Source organism: Anser cygnoides, chromosome 35 (genome assembly GCF_040182565.1).
Source record: "Anser cygnoides isolate HZ-2024a breed goose chromosome 35, Taihu_goose_T2T_genome, whole genome shotgun sequence".
Classification (NCBI taxonomy): domain Eukaryota; kingdom Metazoa; phylum Chordata; class Aves; order Anseriformes; family Anatidae; genus Anser; species Anser cygnoides.
In genome coordinates, this window is record NC_089907.1 from 1,370,258 (window position 1) to 1,391,001 (window position 20,744).

A 20,744-nucleotide genomic window follows, 5' to 3' on the forward strand; every position below is an offset into this window, starting at 1 on the left:
CTGTAAGGTGGCTCTGGTCATCATACTTCCGGCTGCATCCACTGGCCTCGGTGTTTATCTCTTTCTGAAGAAAGGTAAGCTGGCAGCGCAGGGATGGAGCGGAGGGAGGTGTTCTGCAGGGACCCACGTGGGTCTGGAGCAGGGCTGAGCCCTGGCCCAGGGAGGTGCGTAGGAGGAGGAAGGGAATGTTCTCCTGGGGATCCCAAAGGCCTTAGGATCCTGTTGGGCCTCTACCTTGGGCAACGAAGGCAGGGGAGAAGGCAAGGGGCCTTGGGTGGGAAGCCAGGGAGCATGGCTGCAGCGTGGGGCTGGTGGGAAGGCCCAGACCCCCTGCAGATGTTCCCACCGAGCAACCAAGCTGCTCTGCTGACCTCCTGTTCCTCCGCCTTTGCTTTTCAGCGGCACAGAGCCGAGAGCTGGGTGAGTCCTTGCAGTCCCTGCCCCCAGCCCCTGGGGAAGCGGTGTCCCTGCGGGAGGGACTGGGCTGGGTGGGCTGTGGGGGCTTGTGTGCTGGTGGCTCGGGGGTGCTGGAGGAGCAGCTGGAGCCTGATGGGGGAGTGGGGAGTGCTGGGGCTGGGGCTGCCCTGAGCACAGGACACGGCCGGGATGGCTGAAAGGAACGGGGATCAAGATGGGGACAGGGAGCGAGCTGCGGGGCTGTCCCGCTCTGCACTGACGCTTCTGGGACAGGGACATTCTCCAGCAATCCATTCTTCACATCCTTAATGGCTTTCGTGGCACAAATTTAAAAGCTACACCAGTGTCGGTCCTTACACTTCCACTAACAAGAGCATTGTACAAAGCTGGGCCACAATGACTATTTGTCTGGTCCCACCTGGGAGCAATGCAGTGTTTTCCCAGTCATGGGATGTGTTCAGGGTCTACCATGGGCTGAGCAACTCTCCCCTCTGATCATGCATTACTTTTGCTTTCCTTTTCAGAGAAAAAAGCTGCAGAGCTGGGTGAGTGTCCCCGTGTTTGGGCCCCAGGTCAACACCAAGGCGATGTGCAGGGGAGGGTGGGCAGCTGGGACAGAGCAGCCCAGGGCTGGCCTCTCATCCTGACGTGGAAGTGGGGAGTGCTGGGGCTGCGGCTGCCCTGGGCACGGGACATGGCTGGGATGGCTGAAAGGAACGGGGATCAAGGTGGGGACGGGGAGCGAGCTGTGGGGCTGCCCCGCTCTGCACTGACACTTTCAGGACAGGGACATCCTCCACCTGTCCCCATTTTCTTCCACTTGTGTTTTGGTGGCACGGTGCAGAGAGCTGCACAAGTGTCTGTCCTTAATGCTCCATGTGCACGAGCCTTAGTCAAAGCTGGTTCTTGCTCCTCATTAGTGTGGTCACTCCTAGTCTGACAGCAAGGTGGTCTGTGCCCACTCACTGGGGAAAAATAATTGAGGGTCTAGCTATGGGAGTAGCCATTGAATGTGAAGTATTGCCTTCTGATCATGCACTGCCTTTTTTTTTCTTTGCCATCAAAAAAAAAAAGGTGCAAAGCTAGGTAAGTCTGCATTCATAAACCCAAAGTCTTCCCATCTTCGGATGAGTTCTCCCTTCTTATCCTGCTTTACTTTTGTTTTACTGTTCCAGCGGAAGTGACTGCAGAGCTGGGTGAGTGTCCAAGTGCCTGGGCCCCAGGGCAAGGCCAAGGTGCTGTTTAGGGGCGGTTGGACAGCTGGGACAGAGCACTTCAAGGATTTTCTCTTTCTTTTCCAGATGAATACCGTTCAAGGACTGGTAAGTCTCCATCAGTATCTGAAGGGATTTGGGGTGTCACAATGGGATGAGAAGCTGTTCCCTCTCAGCATGCCATGTTTCTTCTCATTTCCAGCATACTATTCTGCAAGACTGAGTGAGTCTCTGGCCCCAAACCCAAAGAAAATGACTTCTTGTCATGTAATGAGAATCTGTACTCTCTCACCAAGTGTTTTCACTTTTCGTTTGCAGAGGAACAAGCTGAAGAGCTGGGTGAGTGTCCCCACACTTGGGCCCCAGGACAACACCAAGGCAATGTGCAGGGGAGGGTGGGCAGCTGGGACAGAGCAGCCCAGGGCTGGCCCCTCACCCTGACAGGGAAGTGGGGAGTGCTGGGGCTGGGGCTGCCCTGGGCACGGGACATGGCTGGGATGGCTGAAAGGAACGGGGATCAAGGTGGGGACAGGGAGCGAGCTGCGGGGCTGCCGGGATTTGCACTGACGCTTCCGGGACAGGGATATCCTCCACCCTTGCCCTCTTCACTCCTGTTTGCTCTTTGGTGGCATCGTACTAAAACCTTCACAAGTTTCTATCCTGATTGTTCTCCTTGCACAAGCCATGCTCACAGCTGAACTTCACTCACTATTAGTCTGGTCCCTCGTTTTGGGAGCGAAGTTATATTTGGCCACTTCCTAGAACAATAAATTTGGGGGTGTAGCCATGGGAGCAGGCGTGTGATGAGAAGCTGTCCCCTTTGACCATGCATTGCTTTTTCTTTTCTTTTCCAGCACAAAAAAGTGAAAAGCTGTGTGAGTGTTCCTCCCCAAACTGAAGGAACTTGGGGTCTTCCCATGGGAGCAGCCATGGGATGAGAAGTTGTCCCCTCTGATCATGCATTGCTTTTACTTTCCTTTTCCAGTGGAACTGTCTGCAGAGCTGGGTGAGTGTCCCTCCCCAAATCGAAATAATTTGATGTCTGCGAGTGGGAGCTATGGGATGCGAAGCTTTCCCCTCTGATCATGCATTGCTTTTCTCTTTCTTTTGCAGTGGAAAAAGATGCAAGCCTGGGTAAGTATCCATGAGCATCTGAAGGGATTTGAGGTGGGATGAGTAGCTGTTCCATCTCATCATGCCTTTCTTTCTTCTCATTTCCAGTGCACCAATCTGCAAGACTGAGTGAGTCTCTCTCCCCAAACCCATAGAAAATGGGTTCTCATCATGTAATGAGAATCTGTACTCTCTCAACAAGTGTTCTTGCTTTTCTTTTGCAGAGGAACAAGCTGCAGAGCTGCGTGAGTGTCAATCCCCAAAATGAAGGAATTTGGGATTTACCAGTGGGAGGTGTGGGATGGGAAGATATCCCTTTCTTTCATGCATTGTTTTTACTTTTGTTTTGCAGTGAAAAAAGATGCAAAGATCAGTGAGTATCTTGTAGTTTGGAGTCCAGCCATGGGATGAGAAGCTCTGTCCTCTCAACATGCCTTGCTTTTTTTTCTCTCTCTCTCTCTTTTTTTTTCTTTTTCTTTTCTTTCCAGAGGAACAAGCTGCAGAATTTGGTTAGTGTCCGTCCCCAAATTAAAGGAATTTGGGGTGTACCAGTGGGAGCTGTGGGATGGGTAGATGTCACTTTCCATCATGCATTTTTTTTTTGCTTTTGTTTTCCAGTGAAAAAAGATGCAGAATTCGGTGAGTATCCTGCACCAGAACAGAGCAGTTTGGGGTCCAGCAATGGGATGAGAAGCTGTCCCCTCTTATCAGGCATTGCTTTTGCTTTCCTTTTCCAGCTGAACAAGCTGCAGAGCTGGGTGAGTGTCCCCGTGCTTGGGCCCCAGGGAAACACCAAGGCAATGTGCAGGGGAGGGTGGGCAGCTGGGACAGAGCAGCCCAGGGCTGGCCCCTCACCCTGCCACACCCAATGGGAACCAGCTCTCCCCTCTCCTTCCAGCATGGAGAAGGTTTCTGCTGCCTCAAAATCCAGGTAGGTGTGCTTTGGGTTACTCTCTGCGGTGCTTCTCCTGCCCTTGCAGGGGCATGTTCAGGAGCCAAGAGGTGCCCCATCTCGTGCCCCGTGGGGCAGCTCCTGGCCCCGAGCTGGGGAAAGCCTGCCCAGGGCTGAGCTCTGCCCCTGATGGCCTGGCTCCTTCTGTCCCTGCAGTGAAGGTGACCCTGGATCCACGCACAGCACATCCCCTGCTTGTCCTGTCTCAGGACTACAGGAATGTGAGATGGGAAAGTAAATGGCAGCAGGTGCCCAACAGCCCAGAGAGATTTGACACTTGTTGCTGTGTGCTGGGCCGTGAGGAATTCAGAGAGGGGAGGCACTGCTGGTTGGTGGAGGTGGTGGGGGACAGGGGAAAGCATCATTCATGGGCTGTGGGGGTGGCCAGGGCATCGGTGAAGAGGAAGGGGGAGTTCCAAAAGAGCCTAAAAGAAGGGATCTGGGCTGTGCAACACGATGAAGGGCAGCTCATGTCTCTCACATCTCCTCCCACCCCCTTGTCCCTGTCCGCTGTCCCCATGAGGATCTGGGTCTGTCTGGACTGTACCCAGGGGCAGGTGTCTTTTATCAACGCTGACAATGGTGTCGAGATCTTCACTTTCAGAGCACCCTCCTTGAAAGAAGAGAACATCCGCCCCTGGTTGTGGCTGGGGACACATGCCCAGCTGTGCCTGGGGAACAGCACCCCCGAGACCCTGTCCCCAGCCCTGGGGGGCTCCCTCCCTTCTCCACCCTCTCCTGGCTCATCTCTCCTTGGTCCTGCAGGAGTAGCAGAGGAATGAGGGGCAGTGTGGTCAGGGGCTTCCCCATGCTTTTGATTGAATTCTGAAACCTGTGGCAGTTGGTGGTGGGCACACAGACTTCAGGCACCCCTTTTCTTCATGTTTGGGAACCCCATTCCTAACTCCATTTATGAATTTGGCTTTATGCGTGAAAGCATGAATTATATAAAACATATATATTTTACATGAAAAAGAATTATTAATACTCCTTGTAAATAAACAAATCAACTTCTGAACATGGAAATTCGCAGTGTGGGAATATTTTCAATCACTTTTAAGGAAGCTGCTCACCCCATAAAGAATGGGCAACTTGATCGGTCATGCATGGCAAAACAGCCCAGTGCAACCTGCATTTGAGCCAGAGCGCGGCTGCTGCAGGGGGGCAGCGAGGATGCTCTGGTGGCTGGATTTTTCAAAACTGGCATGCTTTTTGGGTTGAATGCATGGGGGAGGCACTATGCTGGGGGATCTGGCCTGGGAAGAGGCGGCGAAAGTACAGGAAAGGACTGGGGCTGCGAGAACTGAGAACAAAGCAGAGCTCAGGGACCTCCTGTGTTTTGGGCTCTGCCCTGCACGTGGCTCCTGTGCTGGTGCACAAGCCCTGCTGGCACCCACTCATCTCACCTTGACTCTGAGCCCCAGCGGGCAACACAGGGGCGGCAGCAGCTCTCCGCGCTCCTCTCCCCTCTGCTTGCACTGCTTGCAGACCCCCAGTGCAAGGGATGTGGTCACCGTGTGCTGCCGGTCATTGCAGGCCACCTTTGCCTCCTAGTTTGGGGTTGATCTTTGCTCTGTGCCTGGTGCTGAGCATGAGCAGGCTGTGGGGGCTCTTTGTTCCCTCCTCTGGAGCACACCAAGGCACAGCAGCAGCAGGACTGTGGCAAATAAAGTTTTGCACAGGAAGATGGAGTCTGGCAGTGGAATTTCCTGGGTGCTTTCTGTCCTGGGGTTTTGCTGCCTGGGAAGGCATCTTGCAGCAGACCGTCTCCTTGGTGTTGGTCCTGGGAGTCAGAGCCAGGAGGAACCTAAGCTCCATCTGCCCTAGTTCCCCAGCTGATGCCTGGGACCCACTTGTCCCAGCTGGGTCATTGCCCTGCCCTGGGGACACCCGAAGAGCTTCCATCTTCCCATTACACAGGCTCTGCAGAGGCTGTGCCCACAGGAGGCATCACCGGCTCTTGGAAGTCCTCCAGGCAGAGGCAGCAGGTGGCCTCAGCCTTCAGCCATAGATTACAGAATCATTCAAGTTGGAAAAGACCTCTAAGGTCATCTGGTCCAACCATCCGTCTACAGTCGTCGAGGTCGGCTGCCTCGGAGCTGGTGCAGCCACGGCCGCAGTGCCTGACCAGGAGTTCAGGGGGTTCTCGGGCCCTGGCTTTGCCAGGGGTGGCTGGGACAGCAGGACGACCGGGCCGCACCCACCAGCTCTGGCGAGAGAGGCTGACAGTCGCAATGGCGACTGTGCCCAGGCCCTGTGCTTAGAATCAGCCTTCAGGAGGGCAGGGACACCTGGTGCCCACCAGTCATGGGGAGGGGCGACCAGTGGGTGAGAACTACCCACAGCGTGCTGCAGTGGTGGGTGTGGGAGCTCCTGCAGCAGGGCACAGGAGTTCTGCCCCTCCTCGCTTGCGAGTCCATCCTGTCTGCTGGCAGTCTCTGTGACCGTGTTTTTTGCCATGTTCTACACCAGGCAGAGAGCTTGCCCCAAAAAGGCTGTGGTGACCCAAAGGGAGGGTCTGTCCAGAACCGTGGCTGTACAGGTCTCTGGCTGCAGGGAGTGCCAAAGCCTGCAGCTGCCGGGGGGGAGGGTGGGGTGGCAGGTATTGCACCTGCGTGAGGTGTGAGCAGGTGGGAGATCTGGTCAGCGTGGTGGCAGAGCTGAAAGAGGAGGTTGAGAGACTGAGGGCCATCAGGGACCGTGAGCAGGAGATTGACTGGTGGAGTAGCTCCCTGGTGTGCCAGAGGGAAAGGCTCCAGGGAGATACCCCACAATTGGTGGTGGACACCCTGCCTTCCCCTGTTGGGCAGAGGAGTGGGACCTGAGGGATGGAGAGGGTTGGGAGAGGGTCCCTGCTTGGCATTGTGGGCGAACCCCCCCCTCTGCCTACCTCGTGTCTCCAGGTCCCCCTAAGCAGTAGGTTTTTAGCGTTGGACATCGAAGGGGAGGTAAGTGGGGAGGCATGGGAAGGTTCCCCAAAGAGGTTACCAAGGATGAGGCAGTCGACACCACGCATTCAGACTGCCTCTGCCAGGACAGAAAGAAGGGTGGTTGTCGTAGGCGACTCCCTCCTCAAAGGAACAGAGGGCACCATTTGCAGACCAGACCCGAGCCATAGGGAAGTGTGCTGCCTATCTGAGGCTCGGGTCAGGGACATAACCAGAAAAATCCCGGAGCTGGTTGACCCCACTGATTACTACCCATTACTCATAGTTCAGGCAGGCAGTGATGAAATCGCTCAGAGAAGCCTGTGAACTATGAAAAGAGATTTCAGGGGTTTAGGGCGAATAGTTCAAGGAGCACAAGTGGCGTTTTGTTCTATACCTTCTGGGGGGAGAGTGAGTGAAGGACACAGAGCGGTCTAGGAAAACACAGGCAATGAATAATTGGCTGAGAAGTGGTGTCGAGACAGGAACTTTGGGTTCTTTGGCCATGGGGCAGTTTACTCGACCCCTGACCTGTTGTTGATGGATGGAACTCACCTGTCTCAAAGGGGAAAACGAATCCTTGCACAGGAGCTAACAGGACTTATCGAGAGAGCTTTAAACTAGCTATGATGGGGGAAGGGGATAAAACAGGGCTCACCAGAGAAGTGCCTAGGGTACAATGCTGAAGCTGGGGGTGAGGCAGATGTCACATGTGAAGTGCATCTACACCAATACACGCAGCATGGGCAAAAAACAGGAGGACCTGGAAGCGATTGTGCGACAAGCTAACTGACCTAGTTGCCATAACTGAAACCTGGTGGGAACACTCCCACGACTGGAGTACTGTGATGGATGGCTACAAGCCCTGTGGCAGCTCCATGCTGTTCCCTCGGGCCCTGTCGCTGGCCCCAGAGAGCAGAGACCAGCACCTGCCCCTCCGCTCCCCTCATCAGGAAGATGTGGGCCACCGCGAGGCCTCCCCTGCGTCTCCTCTGCTCTGGGCTCAACAAGCCAAGCGCCTTCAGCCACTCCTCACACGCCTTGCCCTGCAGAGCCTTCGCCGTCCTCGTAGCCCTCCCTTGGAGGCTCTCGCACAGTTTCACGCCCTTCGTATGCTGTGGTGCCCACAGCTGCACGCAGTGCTCGAGGCGAGGCCGCAGCAGGCCGAGCAGAGCAGGACGATCCCTTCCCTCGGCCGGCCAGCAGTGCCGTGCCTGAGGTACCCCAAGGCACGCTTGGCCCTTTGGGCTGCCAGGGCCCGCTGCTGGCTCACACCCAACTTGCCGTCGGCCACAACCCCCAGCTCCCGTTCTGGGGGCTGCTCTCCAGCCTCTCGCCCCCCACGCTGTACGTACAGCCGGGGCTGCCCCTGCCCAGGGACAGGGCCCAACACTTGCTCTTGTTAAACTTCCCGCAGGTGGTGGCTGCCCAGCTCTCCCCTTTGGCCAGATCCCTCTGCAAGGTCTCTCCGCCTTCGACAGAGTCAGCAGCTCCTCCAAGTTCAGTGTCAGCCACAAACTCACTCAGGTTTCCTTCCTGTCCCGCATCAAGGTCATTTATGGGACCACTGAAGAGACCTAGCCCCAAAATGGAGCCCTGCAGAGCCCCACTCATGACTGGCTGCCAGTCTGATATTGCTCCTGTTTAGCTGAACGATCAGAGCCTGACCCATGAGCCAATTGTTCACCCATCGTATTGTGCATTTTTCTGGGTCTGTGCTGGACATTTGGTCCAGATGGATATGGTCAGAAACCATGTTGAAATCATTACTGAAGTCCAAGAAGATCATATCGACTGGCTCCCCTTGGTCAACTAGGTGGGTGACCTTGTCATAAAAAGGAAATTATGTTAATTGAACAGGATTTTCCCCTCGTGAATCCGTGTGTGCTGTGACTAGTAACCGCATTATCCCTCGGGTGTCTTTCACTCACTTCCAGAGCAATCTCCGTAACTTTACCAGGCGCTGCCATGAGACTGACAGGCCTGTAATTCCCAGGGTCTTCTTTGCTGCCCTTGGAAACTGGGGCAATATTTGACAGCTTCCAGTCACTGGGACCTCTCCATATTCCCAAGGATGTGTACTGGGTCGGGCTGGGATGTTAACTTTCCCTGCAGCAGCCCATACAGGGCTGTGCTCTGCACTCGTAGCTAAAACAGCAATGGTATCACACCAGTGTTGTGTCTGCTGCTGAGCAGTGCTGGCACAGCATCAGGAGTCTCTCTAACCCTCCTAGGGGTGGGCAAAGATGTGAGAAAAGAAACATCACCAGGGCAGCTGACCTAAACCAACCAAAGGGATATTCCATACCATATGATGTCACACTCAGCAATAAAAGGTGGAAAAAGGAGGAAGAGGGGAGGGGTGGGCTCTCGTTGTGAAAATGTCAGTCCTCCTCCCGAACACCGGCTACGTGTGTTGAGGCCCAGCTTCAAGGACGTGGTCAAGCATCGCTCATTTGTGGGAAGTAGAGAGTAATTTCTTTCCTCTGCACTTCCACATAGCCTTTACTTGTTTTGTTTAGTTTTCCCTTTCCCCCTCCCTTTTCCCCTTTCCTTTTTTTTTTTCCCTTTTAGGTAAATTGTCAATTGTTTAGTTAAATTGTTTAGTTAAATTGTTTAATTAATAGTAATCTTTCCTTAATTATTTTTTTTCTTCCCTTTAATTAAATCACCCTTATCTCAACCCATGAGTTGTTCTTTCCTTTACTTCTTCCCCTCCTCATCTAAGGAGGGGGAGTGAGAGAGCGGTTGTGGTGTTTAGCTGCCTAGCACAGTAAAACCACCACAGGATGTTTCAAAAATAATTTGTAGAGATTTCCTGATGACATCAGCCAGTTCCCTGAGTACTCTGGGATGAATCCCATAAGGCCCTATAGTCTTGTATGCATCCACGTCCCCCCACAAATTCAGGGTTGGCTGGGAGTATATCATTCCCACAACCATGACACCCCAACACAGGGCACCTCGTGACCCAGTGCCCATCGTCAGCATTGGAGACAAAGGCAAAGAAAGCATTAAACATCTCTGTGATGTTGATGTCCCTGTTTGTGAGTACAACATCCCCATAAATTAATGGACCAATGTTTTCTCTGGTCCTACCTTTGCAGTTAAAATATTTTTTAAATCCTCTTTAATGTCCCCCACAGTACTGTCCAGGTTCAACATGAATTGAGCTTTGACCATATGAATTTTCTTCTTAAAAAGGCTAACAGCATCTCTGTAGTCCTCCCATATTGCCTGAACTCGATTCCAGAGGGTAAAGGTTTATTATCCATCTAAGCTCTAGAAGAAGATCCCTGCCAATGTGAGCTGACCTTCTGCCATGACTGCTTTACTAGAGCCAGGAGTGGGGCTTGCTCTTTGCCCACACAACCTTGGGTAAACTGTGGCAGCACTGGGCTTGGCACCCAGGTGCGTCCCATTCCCTGCAGCCTCTGATCCTGCTCTGCTCTGGAGCCACTTGGTCCCATCCTCCAATTGTAAGAGCTGCTGCCAGAGGGTTATTGCAGGCAGGAACTGGGCAAAGGTTGGGGAAGTTGGGCGTGGACTTGTGCTTCCTGCAGCTCTGCTGGGTCCTGTCAAAGACCTCTCTCTTGGTGGGCCTCCTTTGGAGAAGAACCCCTGGGGGCCACCTGCTGTGTCCCCCAGACCGTGATAAGCGCAGGCTCTGCGCCCTGCCCAAGGTGCTGCTGGCTGTGGCTCTTTGTGCCCCGGCCCAAGGGGACTCCTTCCCCATCTGCCTGCAGTGCCTGCAGCCCCTCGGTCCCCTCTCTCTTCTGCTCCAGGTCCGGACCCCAGCTCCTGCTCCCACTGCGGCACAGATGGGGCTCCCCTGGGGCTGCGGCTGCCCCAGCCTCACCGGCCATGCCAGGGGCCTCCTGACTTCCCTCGTCACTCTGCTCCTCCTCCAGCTGGGCTCAGGTAGGATCCTGCGGGGCTGCTGGGGGCTCTCCCTCCTGGGCCTGGCAGACATGCTGCCGTGGGACAGGGGAGCGGCCGTGGAGCAGGGGTGTCCCAAGCCCACAGCTCAGTCCCGGCTAGGTTTCACTTTCCCTTTGGTTCTTTCATGCAATATGGGCGCTGCCTTGGCTGCCCTTTCTGGGTCTTCTTCACCTGCCCGAATGCTGCAGAGAGGGCTCCCACTCCCAGCACACCTCCTTCTCCTGCACGTCCTCCCTCTCCCTCTCCTGTTTCCCCGGTGGTTTCCCAATGGGACACGGTGGACGCAGCACGCACCAACTCATGCACAGCTCACCCTTTGTCACTCACTGCCCATAAATTTATGATGGCAAAATCTCACCTCCTCTCTGTGCTCTTCTCCATTGCCCAGCCCAGCTCAGAGTGGAGGGACCAGGCCAGCTTCTCACTGCCACCGTGGGGCAGGATGTCGTGCTGCCCTGCCACTTGTCCCCTCGACGGGATGCTCGCAGTTTGGAGGTCAGGTGGATTCGACGCACGGTATCTGAGACAGTGCACCACTACCACAATGGAGAGGACGTGTACGGGGAGCAGATGGGGGCGTATGCTGGGAGGACAGAGTTGGCCAGAGATGGTCTCTCTGCTGGAAGCCTGGACTTGCGAATCACTGGGCTGAGACCGTCTGATGAAGGCCGGTATGTCTGCATTGTGAAAGATGGTGATGCTTATGACGAAGCAACGGTGGATCTGGAGGTGTCAGGTTAGTGGCTGGGTTGATGCTTCAAGGAGATGGTGCAGGTATCCCTGGGTGTGTGTGTCACCGAGGTCTCTTTCCCATCCTCATGGCCATCAGCAAGGCCTTTCAAGGACTTGAGTCTGATGGGGCTTCTCCTCCCCAGCCTGTGACTGTTTGGAAGTGTGGGTGTGTGGAGGGCCCAGTCTCAGAGCTTCTGGGGCTGTGGCTGGGCTGTGTTGTGTCTGGCATGGGAGCAGATGGGGTCTTTGCCTTGGAACTGAATCCCTCCCCAAGTCAAGCCCCAGCCGCGCGCTCTTCCCCCAGCCACAGGCACTGACCCCCACCTCTCCCTGGGGGGCTACGAGGCCGGAGGCATCCAGGTGCTGTGTCGATCGGCCGGCTGGTACCCGCTGCCGCAGCTGCTGTGGAGGGATGCTCGCGGGCAGCATCTGCCCTCGGTCTCCCAGACACATTCCCAGGACCAGGAGGGGCTCTTTGAAATCGAAGGCACCATCATCGTGACTGGGAGCGTGGAGGGGCCCTTGTCCTGCGTGGTCAGGAGCAGCCGCATCCAGCAGGAGCGGGAATCGTCCCTGCACATCACAGGTACAAATAGCACAGCGAGGGGGAGAGAGCTTTAAACTAGGTAAGAAGGGGGACGGGGCTCAAACAAGGCTTGTCGGAGCTGTGCCGGGGGAAACAATGGCTAGGCCGGGGAAGAAGGCGATGGCCCAGCTGAAGTGCATCTACACTAATGCACGCAGCATGGGTAACAAACAGGAGGAGCTGGAAGCCATTGTGCAGCAGGCAGGCTACGACTTGGTTGCCATCACGGAGACGTGGTGGGACCGCTCCCACGACTGGAGTGCTGCAATGCCTGGCTATCGGCTCTTCAGGAGGGACAGGCAGCACAGAAGGGGTGGTGGCGTGGCTCTCTACATTAGAGAATCTTTTGATGTTGTGGAACTCCAGGCTGGGAATGATAAGGTTGAATCCCTGTGGGTTAGGATCCGCGGGAAGGCCGGCAAGGCTAGCATCCTGGTGGGGGTCTGTTATAGACCGCCGAACCAGGATGAGGAGACGGATGAGGAGTTTTATAGGCAACTGACAGAAGTTGCAAAATCGTCGGCGCTTGTCCTCGTGGGGGACTTCAACTTCCCGGACATATCCTGGAAACACAACACGGCACAGAGAAAGCAGTCTAGGAGGTTTCTGGAGAGCGTGGGAGATAGCTTCCTGATGCAGCTGGTCAGTGAACCTACCAGGGGTGGTGCCCCGCTAGACCTTCTCTTCACAAACAGAGAAGGACTGGTGGGAGATGTGGTGGTCGGAAGCTGTCTGGGGCAGAGTGACCACGAAATGGTAGAGTTCTCTATTCTTGGCGAGGCCAGGAAGGGGACCAGTAAAACTGCTGTCTTGGACTTCCGGAGGGCTGACTTTGAGCTGCTCAGGACGCTGGTTGGCCGAGTCCCTTGGGAGGCGGTTCTGAAGGGCAGAGGAGTCCAGGAAGGCTGGGCGCTCCTCAAGAAGGAAATCGTGATGGCACAGGAGCGGTCCGTCCCCACGTGCCCAAAGATGAGCCGGCGTGGAAGAAGACCGGCCTGGCTCAACAGAGAGTTGCGGCTGGAGCTTAGCAGAAAAAAGAGGGTTTATAATCTTTGGAAAAAAGGGCGGGCCACTGAGGAGGACTACAAGGATGTAGCGAGGCTGTGCAGGGAGAAAATTAGAAAGGCCAAAGCTCATCTGGAGCTCAATCTGGCTACTGCCGTTAAAGACAATAAAAAATCCTTTTACAAATACATCAACGCGAAACGGAGGACTAGGGAGAATCTCCATCCTTTACTGGATGCGAGGGGAAACCTAGTTACTAAGGATGAGGAAAAGGCTGAGGTGCTTAATGCCACCTTTGCCTCAGTCTTTAGCGGCAATACCGGTTGTTCTCCGGACACCCAGTGCCCTGAGCTGGTGGAAGGGGATGGGGAGCTGGATGTGGCCTTCGCTATCCATGAGGAAATGGTTGGCGACCTGCTACGGAGCTTGGATGTGCGCAAGTCGATGGGGCCGGATGGGATCCACCCAAGGGTACTGAGAGAACTGGCGGAGGAGCTGGCTGAGCCGCTTTCCATCATTTATCGGCAGTCCTGGCTATCGGGGGAGGTCCCGGTTGACTGGCGGCTAGCCAATGTGACGCCTATCTATAAGAAGGGCCGGAGGGCAGACCCGGGGAACTATAGGCCTGTCAGTTTGACCTCAGTGCCGGGGAAGCTCATGGAGCAGATTATCTTGAGGGTCATCACGCGGCACTTGCAGGGCAAGCAGGCGATCAGGCCCAGTCAGCATGGGTTTATGAAAGGCAGGTCCTGCTTGACGAACCTGATCTCCTTCTATGACCAAGTGACGCGCTTGGTGGATGAGGGAAAGGCTGTGGACGTGGTCTACCTTGACCTCAGTAAGGCTTTTGACACCGTTCCCCACAACATTCTCCTCAAGAAACTGGCTGCTCGGGGCTTGGACTGGCGTACGCTTCGCTGGGTTAGAAACTGGCTGGATGGCCGGGCCCAGAGAGTTGTGGTGAATGGAGTCAAATCTGGTTGGAGGCCGGTCACTAGTGGAGTCCCCCAGGGCTCGGTACTGGGGCCGGTCCTCTTTAATATCTTTATTGATGATCTGGATGAGGGCGTCCAGTGCACCCTCAGTAAGTTTGCAGATGACACCAAGCTAAGTGCGTGTGTCGATCTGCTCGAGGGCAGGAAGGCTCTGCAGGAGGATCTGGATAGGCTGGAGCGATGGGCTGAGGTCAACTGCATGAAGTTCAACAAGGCCAAGTGCCGGCTCCTGCACCTGGGCTGCAACAACCCCAAGCAGAGCTACAGGCTGGGAGATGAGTGGCTGGAAAGCTGCCTGGCCGAGAAGGACCTGGGAGTATTGGTGGATAGTCGGCTGAATATGAGCCAGCAGTGTGCTCAGGTGGCCAAGAAGGCCAACGGCATCCTGGCCTGTATAAGAAGCAGTGTGGCCAGCAGGTCGAGGGAAGTGATTGTGCCCCTGTACTCGGCTCTGGTGAGGCCGCACCTCGAGTACTGTGTTCAGTTTTGGGCCCCTCGCTACAGGAAGGACATGGACGTGCTCGAGCGAGTCCAGAGAAGGGCGACCAAGCTTGTGAGGGGTCTGGAGAACAAGTCTTACGAGGAGCGGCTGAGGGAGCTGGGCTTGTTCAGCCTGGAGAAGAGGAGGCTCAGGGGAGACCTCATCGCTCTCTACAGTTACCTGAAAGGAGGCTGTAGAGAGGTGGGGGTTGGTCTATTCTCCCACGTGCCTGGTGACAGGACGAGGGGGAATGGGCTAAAGTTGCGACAGGGGAGTTTTAGGTTGGATGTTAGGAAGTACTTCTTTACCGAAAGGGTTATTAAGCATTGGAACGGGCTGCCCAGGGAGGTGGTGGAGTCACCATCCCTGGAGGTCTTTAAAAGACGTTTAGATGTAGAGCTTAGGGATATGGTTTAGTGGAGTACTTAGTGTTAGGTCGGAGGTTGGACTCGATGATCTTGAGGTCTCTTCCAACCTAGAGAAATCTGTGAATCTGTGAATCTGTGTTCCTGGCCCCTGCACTTGTCCTGAGCTGGGAGAAGTCTGGGTCTTGCTTTTCCACCCACGGGCATGGAAACGCAGCCCTTTTCCTGGTGCCTTTTCTCAGCTCCCTTTTTCCACAACGCCCAGCCCTGGAAGGTGGCTCTGGCTCTGGTCCTCGTGCTTTTGGCTGTGTCCATTGGCCTCGCTGTTTATCTCTTTCGAAAGAAAGGTAAGCTGGCAGCGCAGGGATGGAGTGGAGGGAGGTGTTGTGCAGGGACCCGCGCGGGTCTGGAGTGGGGCTGAGCCCTGGCCCTGGGAGGTGCGTAGGAGGAGGAAGGGAATGTTCTCCTGGGGATCCCAAAGGCCTTAGGATCCTGTTGGGCCTCTGCCTTGGGCAACGAAGGCAGGGGAGAAGGCAAGGGGCCTTGGGTGGGAGGCCAGGGAGCATGGCTGCAGCGTGGGGCTGGTGGGAAGGCCCAGACCCCCTGCAGATGTTCCCACCGAGCAACCAAGCTGCTCTGCTGACCTCCTGTTCCTCCGCCTTTGCTTTTCAGTGGCACAGAGCCAAGAGCGGGGTGAGTCCTTGCAGTCCCTGCCCCCAGTCCCTGGGGAAGTGGTGTCCCTTTGGGAGGGACTGGGCTGGGTGGGCTGTGGGGGCTTGTGTGCTGGTGGCTCGGGGGTGCTGGAGGAGCAGCTGGAGCCTGACGGGGGAGTGGGGAGTGCTGGGGCTGGGGCTGCCCTGGGCACGGGACACGGCCGGGATGGCTGAAAGGAACGGGGATCAAGATGGGGACGGGGAGCGAGCTGTGGGGCTGCCCCACTCTGCACTGACGCTTCCGGGACAGGGACGTCCTCCACCCGTCCCCATTCACTTCCACCTGTGTTTTGGTGGCACGGTGCAGAGAGCTGCACAAGTGTCTGTCCTTACTGCGCCATGTGCATGAGCCTTGCAGAAAGCTGGTTTTTGTTCCACGTTAGTCCAGTCCCTCCCAAACTTGGAGGAAGGTGCTCTGTTTCCACTCACTTCAGAAAAATAATTGAGGGTCTAGCTATGGGAGTAGCCATGGAATGAGAAGCACTGCCTTCTGATCACGCATTGACTTTTTTTTTTCTTTTCCATTGAATAAAGGTGCAAAGCTAGGTAAGTCTGCATTCATAAATCTGAAGTCTTCCCATAAGCAGCAATCAGATGAGAAGTTCTCCCTTCTTATCCTGCTTTGCTTTTGCTTTCCTTTTCCAGCGGAACAAGCTGCAGAGCAGGGTGAGTGTCCATGTGCTTGGGCCCCAGGGCAAGGCTAAGGAGATGTTTAGGGGAGAGTGGGCAGCTGGGACAGAGCACTTCAGGGATTTTCTCTTTCTTTTCCAGATGAATACTCTGCAAATGCTGGTAAGTCTCCATCAAAATCTGAAGGGATTTGGGGTGTCGCAATGGGATGAGAAGCTGTTCCATCTCAGCATGCCATTTTTCCTCTCATTTGCAGCAGAGCAATCTACAAGACTGGGTGAGTCTCCTTCCCCAAACCCAAAGAAAATGGGTTCTCATCATGTAATGAGAATCTGTACTCTCTCACCAAGTATTTTTGATTTCTTTTGCAGAGGAACAAGCTGCAGAGCTGGGTGAGTGACCCTTAGAAAATGAAGGAATTTGGCTTTTATCAGTGGGAACTATGGGATGGCAAGATGTCAAGATGTCCCTTTCTATCAAGCATTCTGTTTGCTTTTTTTTTTTTTTTTTTTTTTCCAGTGAGAAAAGATAGAGAACTCGGTGAGTATCCTGCAGCACAACAAAGCAGTCTTGGGTTCAGGCATGGAATGAGAAGCTCCCTCCTCTCACCGGGCATTTCTTTCCTCTCCCCCTCTTTTTTTTTTTTTTTTTTCTCTGCAGAGCAACAAGCTGTAGAGCTGGGTGAGTGTCCCCACACTTGGACCCCAGGACAACGCAAAGGCAATGTGCAGGGGAGGGTGGGCAGCTGGGACAGAGCAGCCCAGAGCTGGCCCCTCATCCTGACGGGAGAGTGGGGAGTGCTGGGGCTGGGGCTGCTCTGGGCACCGGACACGGCCGGGATGGCTGAAAGGAACAGGGATCAAGGTGGGGACGGGGAGCGAGCTGCAGGGCTGCCCCGTTCTGCACTGACACTTCCGGGACAGGGACATCCTCCACCCATTCCCTTTCACTCCTGTTTGCTCTTTGGTGGCATCGTACTAAAACCTTCACAAGTGTCTGTCCTGATTGTTCTCCTTGCACAAGCCTTGCTCACAGCTGAACTTCACTCACTATTAGTCTGGTCCCTCCCTTTGGGAGCACTTGCTAGAACAGTTGCCTATTTGGCCACTTCCTAGAACAAAAATTTTGGTGGCATAGCCATGGGAGCAGGCTTGTGATGAGAAGCTGTCCCCTCTGATCATGCATTACTTATGCCTTTCTTTTCCAGCACAAAAAGATTCAAGACTGGGTGAGTGTCCCTCCCCAAACTGAAGGAACTTGGGGTGTTCCCATGGGAGCAGTCATGGGATGAGAAGCTGTCCCCTCTGATCATGCATTTTTTTTGCCTTTCTTTTCCAGCACAAAAAGATGCAAGACTGGGTGAGTGTTCCTCCCCAAACTGAAGGAACTTGGGGTCTTCCCATGGGAGCAGTCATGGGATGAGAAGCTGTCCCCTCTGATCATGCATTGCTTTTGCTTTCCTTTTCCAGTGGAACTGTCTGCAGAGCTGGGTGAGTGTCCCTCCCCAAACCAAAATAATTTCTTGTCTGTGAGTGGGAGCTGTGGGATGCGAAGCTTTCCCCTCTGATCATGCATTGCTTTTCTCTTTCTTTTGCAGTGGAAAAAGATGCAAGCCTGGGTAAGTATCCATGAGCATCTGAAGGGATTTGAGGTGGGATGAGTAGCTGTTCCATCTCATCATGCCTTTCTTTCTTCTCATTTCCAGTGCACCAATCTGCAAGACTGAGTGAGTCTCTGTCCCCAAACCCATAGAAATGGGTTCTCATCATGTAATGAGAATCTGTACTCTCTCAACAAGTGTTCTTGCTTTTCTTTTGCAGAGGAACAAGCTGCAGAGCTGCGTGAGTGTCAATCCCCAAAATGAAGGAATTTGGGATTTACCAGTGGGAGGTGTGGGATGGGAAGATATCCCTTTCTTTCATGCATTGTTTTTACTTCTGTTTTGCAGTGAAAAAAGATGCAAAGATCAGTGAGTATCTTGTAGTTTGGAGTCCAGCCATGGGATGAGAAGCTCTGTCCTCTCAACATGCCTTGCTTTTTTTTCTCTCTCTTTTTTTATTTTTTTTTTTCTTTTCTTTCCAGAGGAACAAGCTGCAGGACTTGGTTAGTGTCCATCCCCAAATTAAAGGAATTTGGGGTGTACCACTGGGAGCTATGGGATGGGAAGATATCACTTTCCGTCATGCATTTTTTTTTGCTTTTGTTTTCCAGTGAAAAAAGATGCAGAATTCGGTGAGTATCCTGCACCAGAACAGAGCAGTTTGGGGTCCAGCAATGGGATGAGAAGCTGTCCCCTCTTATCAGGCATTGCTTTTGCTTTCCTTTTCCAGCTGAACAAGCTGCAGAGCTGGGTGAGTGTCCCCATGCTTTGGCACCAGGGCAACGCCAAGGCGATGTGCAGGGGAGGGTGGGCAGCTGGGACAGAGCAGCCCAGGGCAGGACCCTCACCCTGCCCACACCCACTGGGCACCGGCCGTGGGTTGTGACCAGCTCTCCCCTCTCCTTCCAGCATGGAGAAAGTTTCTAATACCTCAAAATCCAGGTAGGTGTGCATTGGGTTGCCCTCTGCAGTGCTTCTCCTGCCCTTGCTGGGGCATGTTCAGGAGCCAAGAGGTGCCCCATCTCCTGCCCCGTGGGGCAGCTCCTGGCCCCGAGCTGGGGAAAGCCTGCCCAGGGCTGAGCTCTGCCCCTGATGGCCTGGCTCCTTCTGTCCCTGCAGTGAAGGTGACCCTGGATCCGCGCACGGCTCATCCCCAGCTTGCCCTGTCTCAGGACTACAGGAGTGTGAGATGGGAAAGTGAATTGCAGAAGGTGCACAATACCCGAGAAAGATTTGACAATCGGTGCTGCGTGCTGGGCCGTGAGGAGTTCAGAGAGGGGAAGCACTGCTGGTTGGTGGAGGTGGTGGGGGAGAGGGGAAAGCATCATTCATGGGCTGTGGGGGTGGCCAGGGCATCGGTGAAGAGGAAGGGGGAGATCAACATGAGCCCTGAAGGAGGGATCTGGGCTGTGCAGTACAATGAGGGGCAGCTCATGTCTCTCACATCTCCTCCCACCCCCTTGTCCCTGTCCGCTGTCCCCATGAGGATCTGGGTCTGTCTGGACTGTACCCAGGGGCAGGTGTCTTTTATCAGTGCTGACAATGGGGTCGAGATCTTCACTTTCACAGCAGCCTCCTTGAAAGGGGAGAACATCCGCCCCTGGTTGTGGCTGGGGACGAATGCCCAGCTGTGCCTGAGGAACAGCACCCCCCAGACCCTGTCCCCAGTCCTGGAGGGCTCCTGTCCTTCTCCAGGCACTCCTGGCTCACCTCTCCCTGGTCCTGCAGAAGCAGCACAGAAATGAGGGGCAGTGGGGCCAGGGGCTGCCCCGTGTTCCTCCCTGCATACTGAGACCTGCGGCAGCCGGTGGGGGGCACTCAGACTTCAGGCACGCCTTTGCTTCATGTTTGGGAACCCAATTTGAGGGCTCCAGTTTTCCACTCCTAACTCCATTGACGAATTTCGCTTTGTGCGTGAAAACATGAATTATTTAGCACAGGTTTGGATGTAAAAGAATTAGTAACACTCCTTGTAAATAAATAAATCAACTTCTGAACATTGAAATTCCAAGCGTGAGAACATTTTAAATCACTATGAAGGAAGCTGCTTCCTCCAAAAAGAATGGGCATCTTCACCTGGCACGGCAAAACAGTCCAGTGTGAGCTGGATTTGAGCTGGAGCATGGCTACTGTGGGGGGCAGCGAGGATGCTCTAGTGGTTGGATGCTCCAGGACCAGGATGCCCCAGGGTTGGTACGCTCTGGGACTGGGATGCTCTAGGACTGGGATGCTTTCTGAGTTGGATGCTTTGAGAGGGCTTGGGGGAGGCAGGATGCTGTGGAATCCATCCCATGAGGCACAGGGAAAAGCACAGGAAAGGACTGGGTCTGTTGGAACCTCGAACAAAGCAGAGCTCGGGGAGCTCTGGTGCTTTGGGCTTTGCCCTGCACAGGACTCTTGTACTAGGGCACAAGCTCTGCTGGCACCCGCGAGTCTCAACCTGTCTCTGAGCCCCAGCAGGCAGCACAGGGGCTGCAGCAGCTCTCCACGCTCCTCTCCCCTCTGCTTGCACTGCTTGCAGACCCCAGTGCAAGGGATGTGGTCACCATGTGCTGCCGGCCATTGCAGGCCACCTTTGCCTCCTAGTTTGGGGCAGATCTTTGCTCTGTGCCTGGTGCTGAGCATGAGCAGCCTGTGGGGGCTCTTTGTTCCCTCCTCTGGAGCACACCAAGGCACAGCAGCAGCAGGACTGTGGCAAATAAAGTTTTGCACAGGAAGATGGAGTCTGGCAGTGGCATTTCCTGGGTGCTTCTGTCCTCAGGCTTTGCTGCCTGGGAAGGCGTCTTGCAGCAGACCGTCTCCTTGGTGTTGGTCCTTGGAGTCAGAGCTAGGGGGAACCTAAGCTCCATCTGCCCCCGGTTCCCCAGCTGGTGCCTGGTGCCCTCTTGTCCCACCCAGCTAGGTCATTGCCCTGCCCTGGGGAGACCTGAAGAGCTTCCAGCCTCCCATCACACAGGCTCTGCAGAGGCTGAGCCCACAGGGGGCAATGCCGGCTCTTGGAAGGTCCATGTTCAGAGGCAGCAAGTGGCCTCAGGCTTCAGCTGATCAGAGAATCATTCAAGCTCGAAAAGA

General features: G+C 54.8%; 2 protein-coding genes across 2 annotated transcripts; both read left to right on the forward strand.

Moving 5' to 3' along the window:
• Nucleotides 1–1,111: 1,111 nt before the first annotated feature.
• LOC136788317 (E3 ubiquitin-protein ligase TRIM58-like) lies at nt 1,112–4,714 on the forward strand. Its single transcript, XM_066986601.1, has 16 exons — nt 1,112–1,145; nt 1,530–1,613; nt 1,719–1,739; nt 1,834–1,854; nt 1,950–1,970; nt 2,486–2,506; nt 2,617–2,637; nt 2,745–2,765; nt 2,853–2,873; nt 2,969–2,989; nt 3,097–3,117; nt 3,233–3,253; nt 3,363–3,383; nt 3,482–3,502; nt 3,643–3,675; nt 3,853–4,714. Exons 1-16 carry the CDS (start codon nt 1,112–1,114, stop codon nt 4,476–4,478), a joined length of 1,029 nt encoding a protein of 342 aa, XP_066842702.1. The 3' UTR covers nt 4,479–4,714.
• A 5,492-nt stretch (nt 4,715–10,206) lies between these two features.
• Nucleotides 10,207–20,389, forward strand: LOC125181276 (butyrophilin subfamily 3 member A1-like). Its single transcript, XM_066986602.1, has 24 exons — nt 10,207–10,306; nt 10,409–10,544; nt 10,954–11,301; nt 11,602–11,883; nt 14,972–15,076; nt 15,402–15,559; nt 15,955–16,108; nt 16,214–16,234; nt 16,329–16,349; nt 16,444–16,464; nt 16,592–16,612; nt 16,733–16,753; nt 17,280–17,300; nt 17,411–17,431; nt 17,542–17,562; nt 17,670–17,690; nt 17,778–17,798; nt 17,893–17,913; nt 18,021–18,041; nt 18,155–18,175; nt 18,284–18,304; nt 18,403–18,423; nt 18,582–18,614; nt 18,792–20,389. The coding sequence occupies exons 2-24, from the start codon at nt 10,445–10,447 to the stop codon at nt 19,415–19,417; spliced, it is 2,121 nt and encodes a 706-aa protein (XP_066842703.1). The 5' UTR covers nt 10,207–10,306; nt 10,409–10,444; the 3' UTR covers nt 19,418–20,389.
• Nucleotides 20,390–20,744: the final 355 nt, after the last annotated feature.

Coding starts and splice junctions, on each gene's coding strand:
- LOC125181276 (XM_066986602.1), top strand. CDS start 10,445: ATGGGGCTCCCCTGGGGCTGCGGCTGCCCCAGCCTCACCGGCCATGCC. Junction 17,563..17,669: donor GGAACTGTCTGCAGAGCTGG/GTGAGTGTCCCT, acceptor TTTCTTTTGCAG/TGGAAAAAGATGCAAGCCTG. Junction 18,176..18,283: donor GGAACAAGCTGCAGGACTTG/GTTAGTGTCCAT, acceptor TTTGTTTTCCAG/TGAAAAAAGATGCAGAATTC.
- LOC136788317 (XM_066986601.1), top strand. CDS start 1,112: ATGGCTGGGATGGCTGAAAGGAACGGGGATCAAG. Junction 1,614..1,718: donor GGAAGTGACTGCAGAGCTGG/GTGAGTGTCCAA, acceptor TTTCTTTTCCAG/ATGAATACCGTTCAAGGACT. Junction 3,384..3,481: donor GAAAAAAGATGCAGAATTCG/GTGAGTATCCTG, acceptor TTCCTTTTCCAG/CTGAACAAGCTGCAGAGCTG.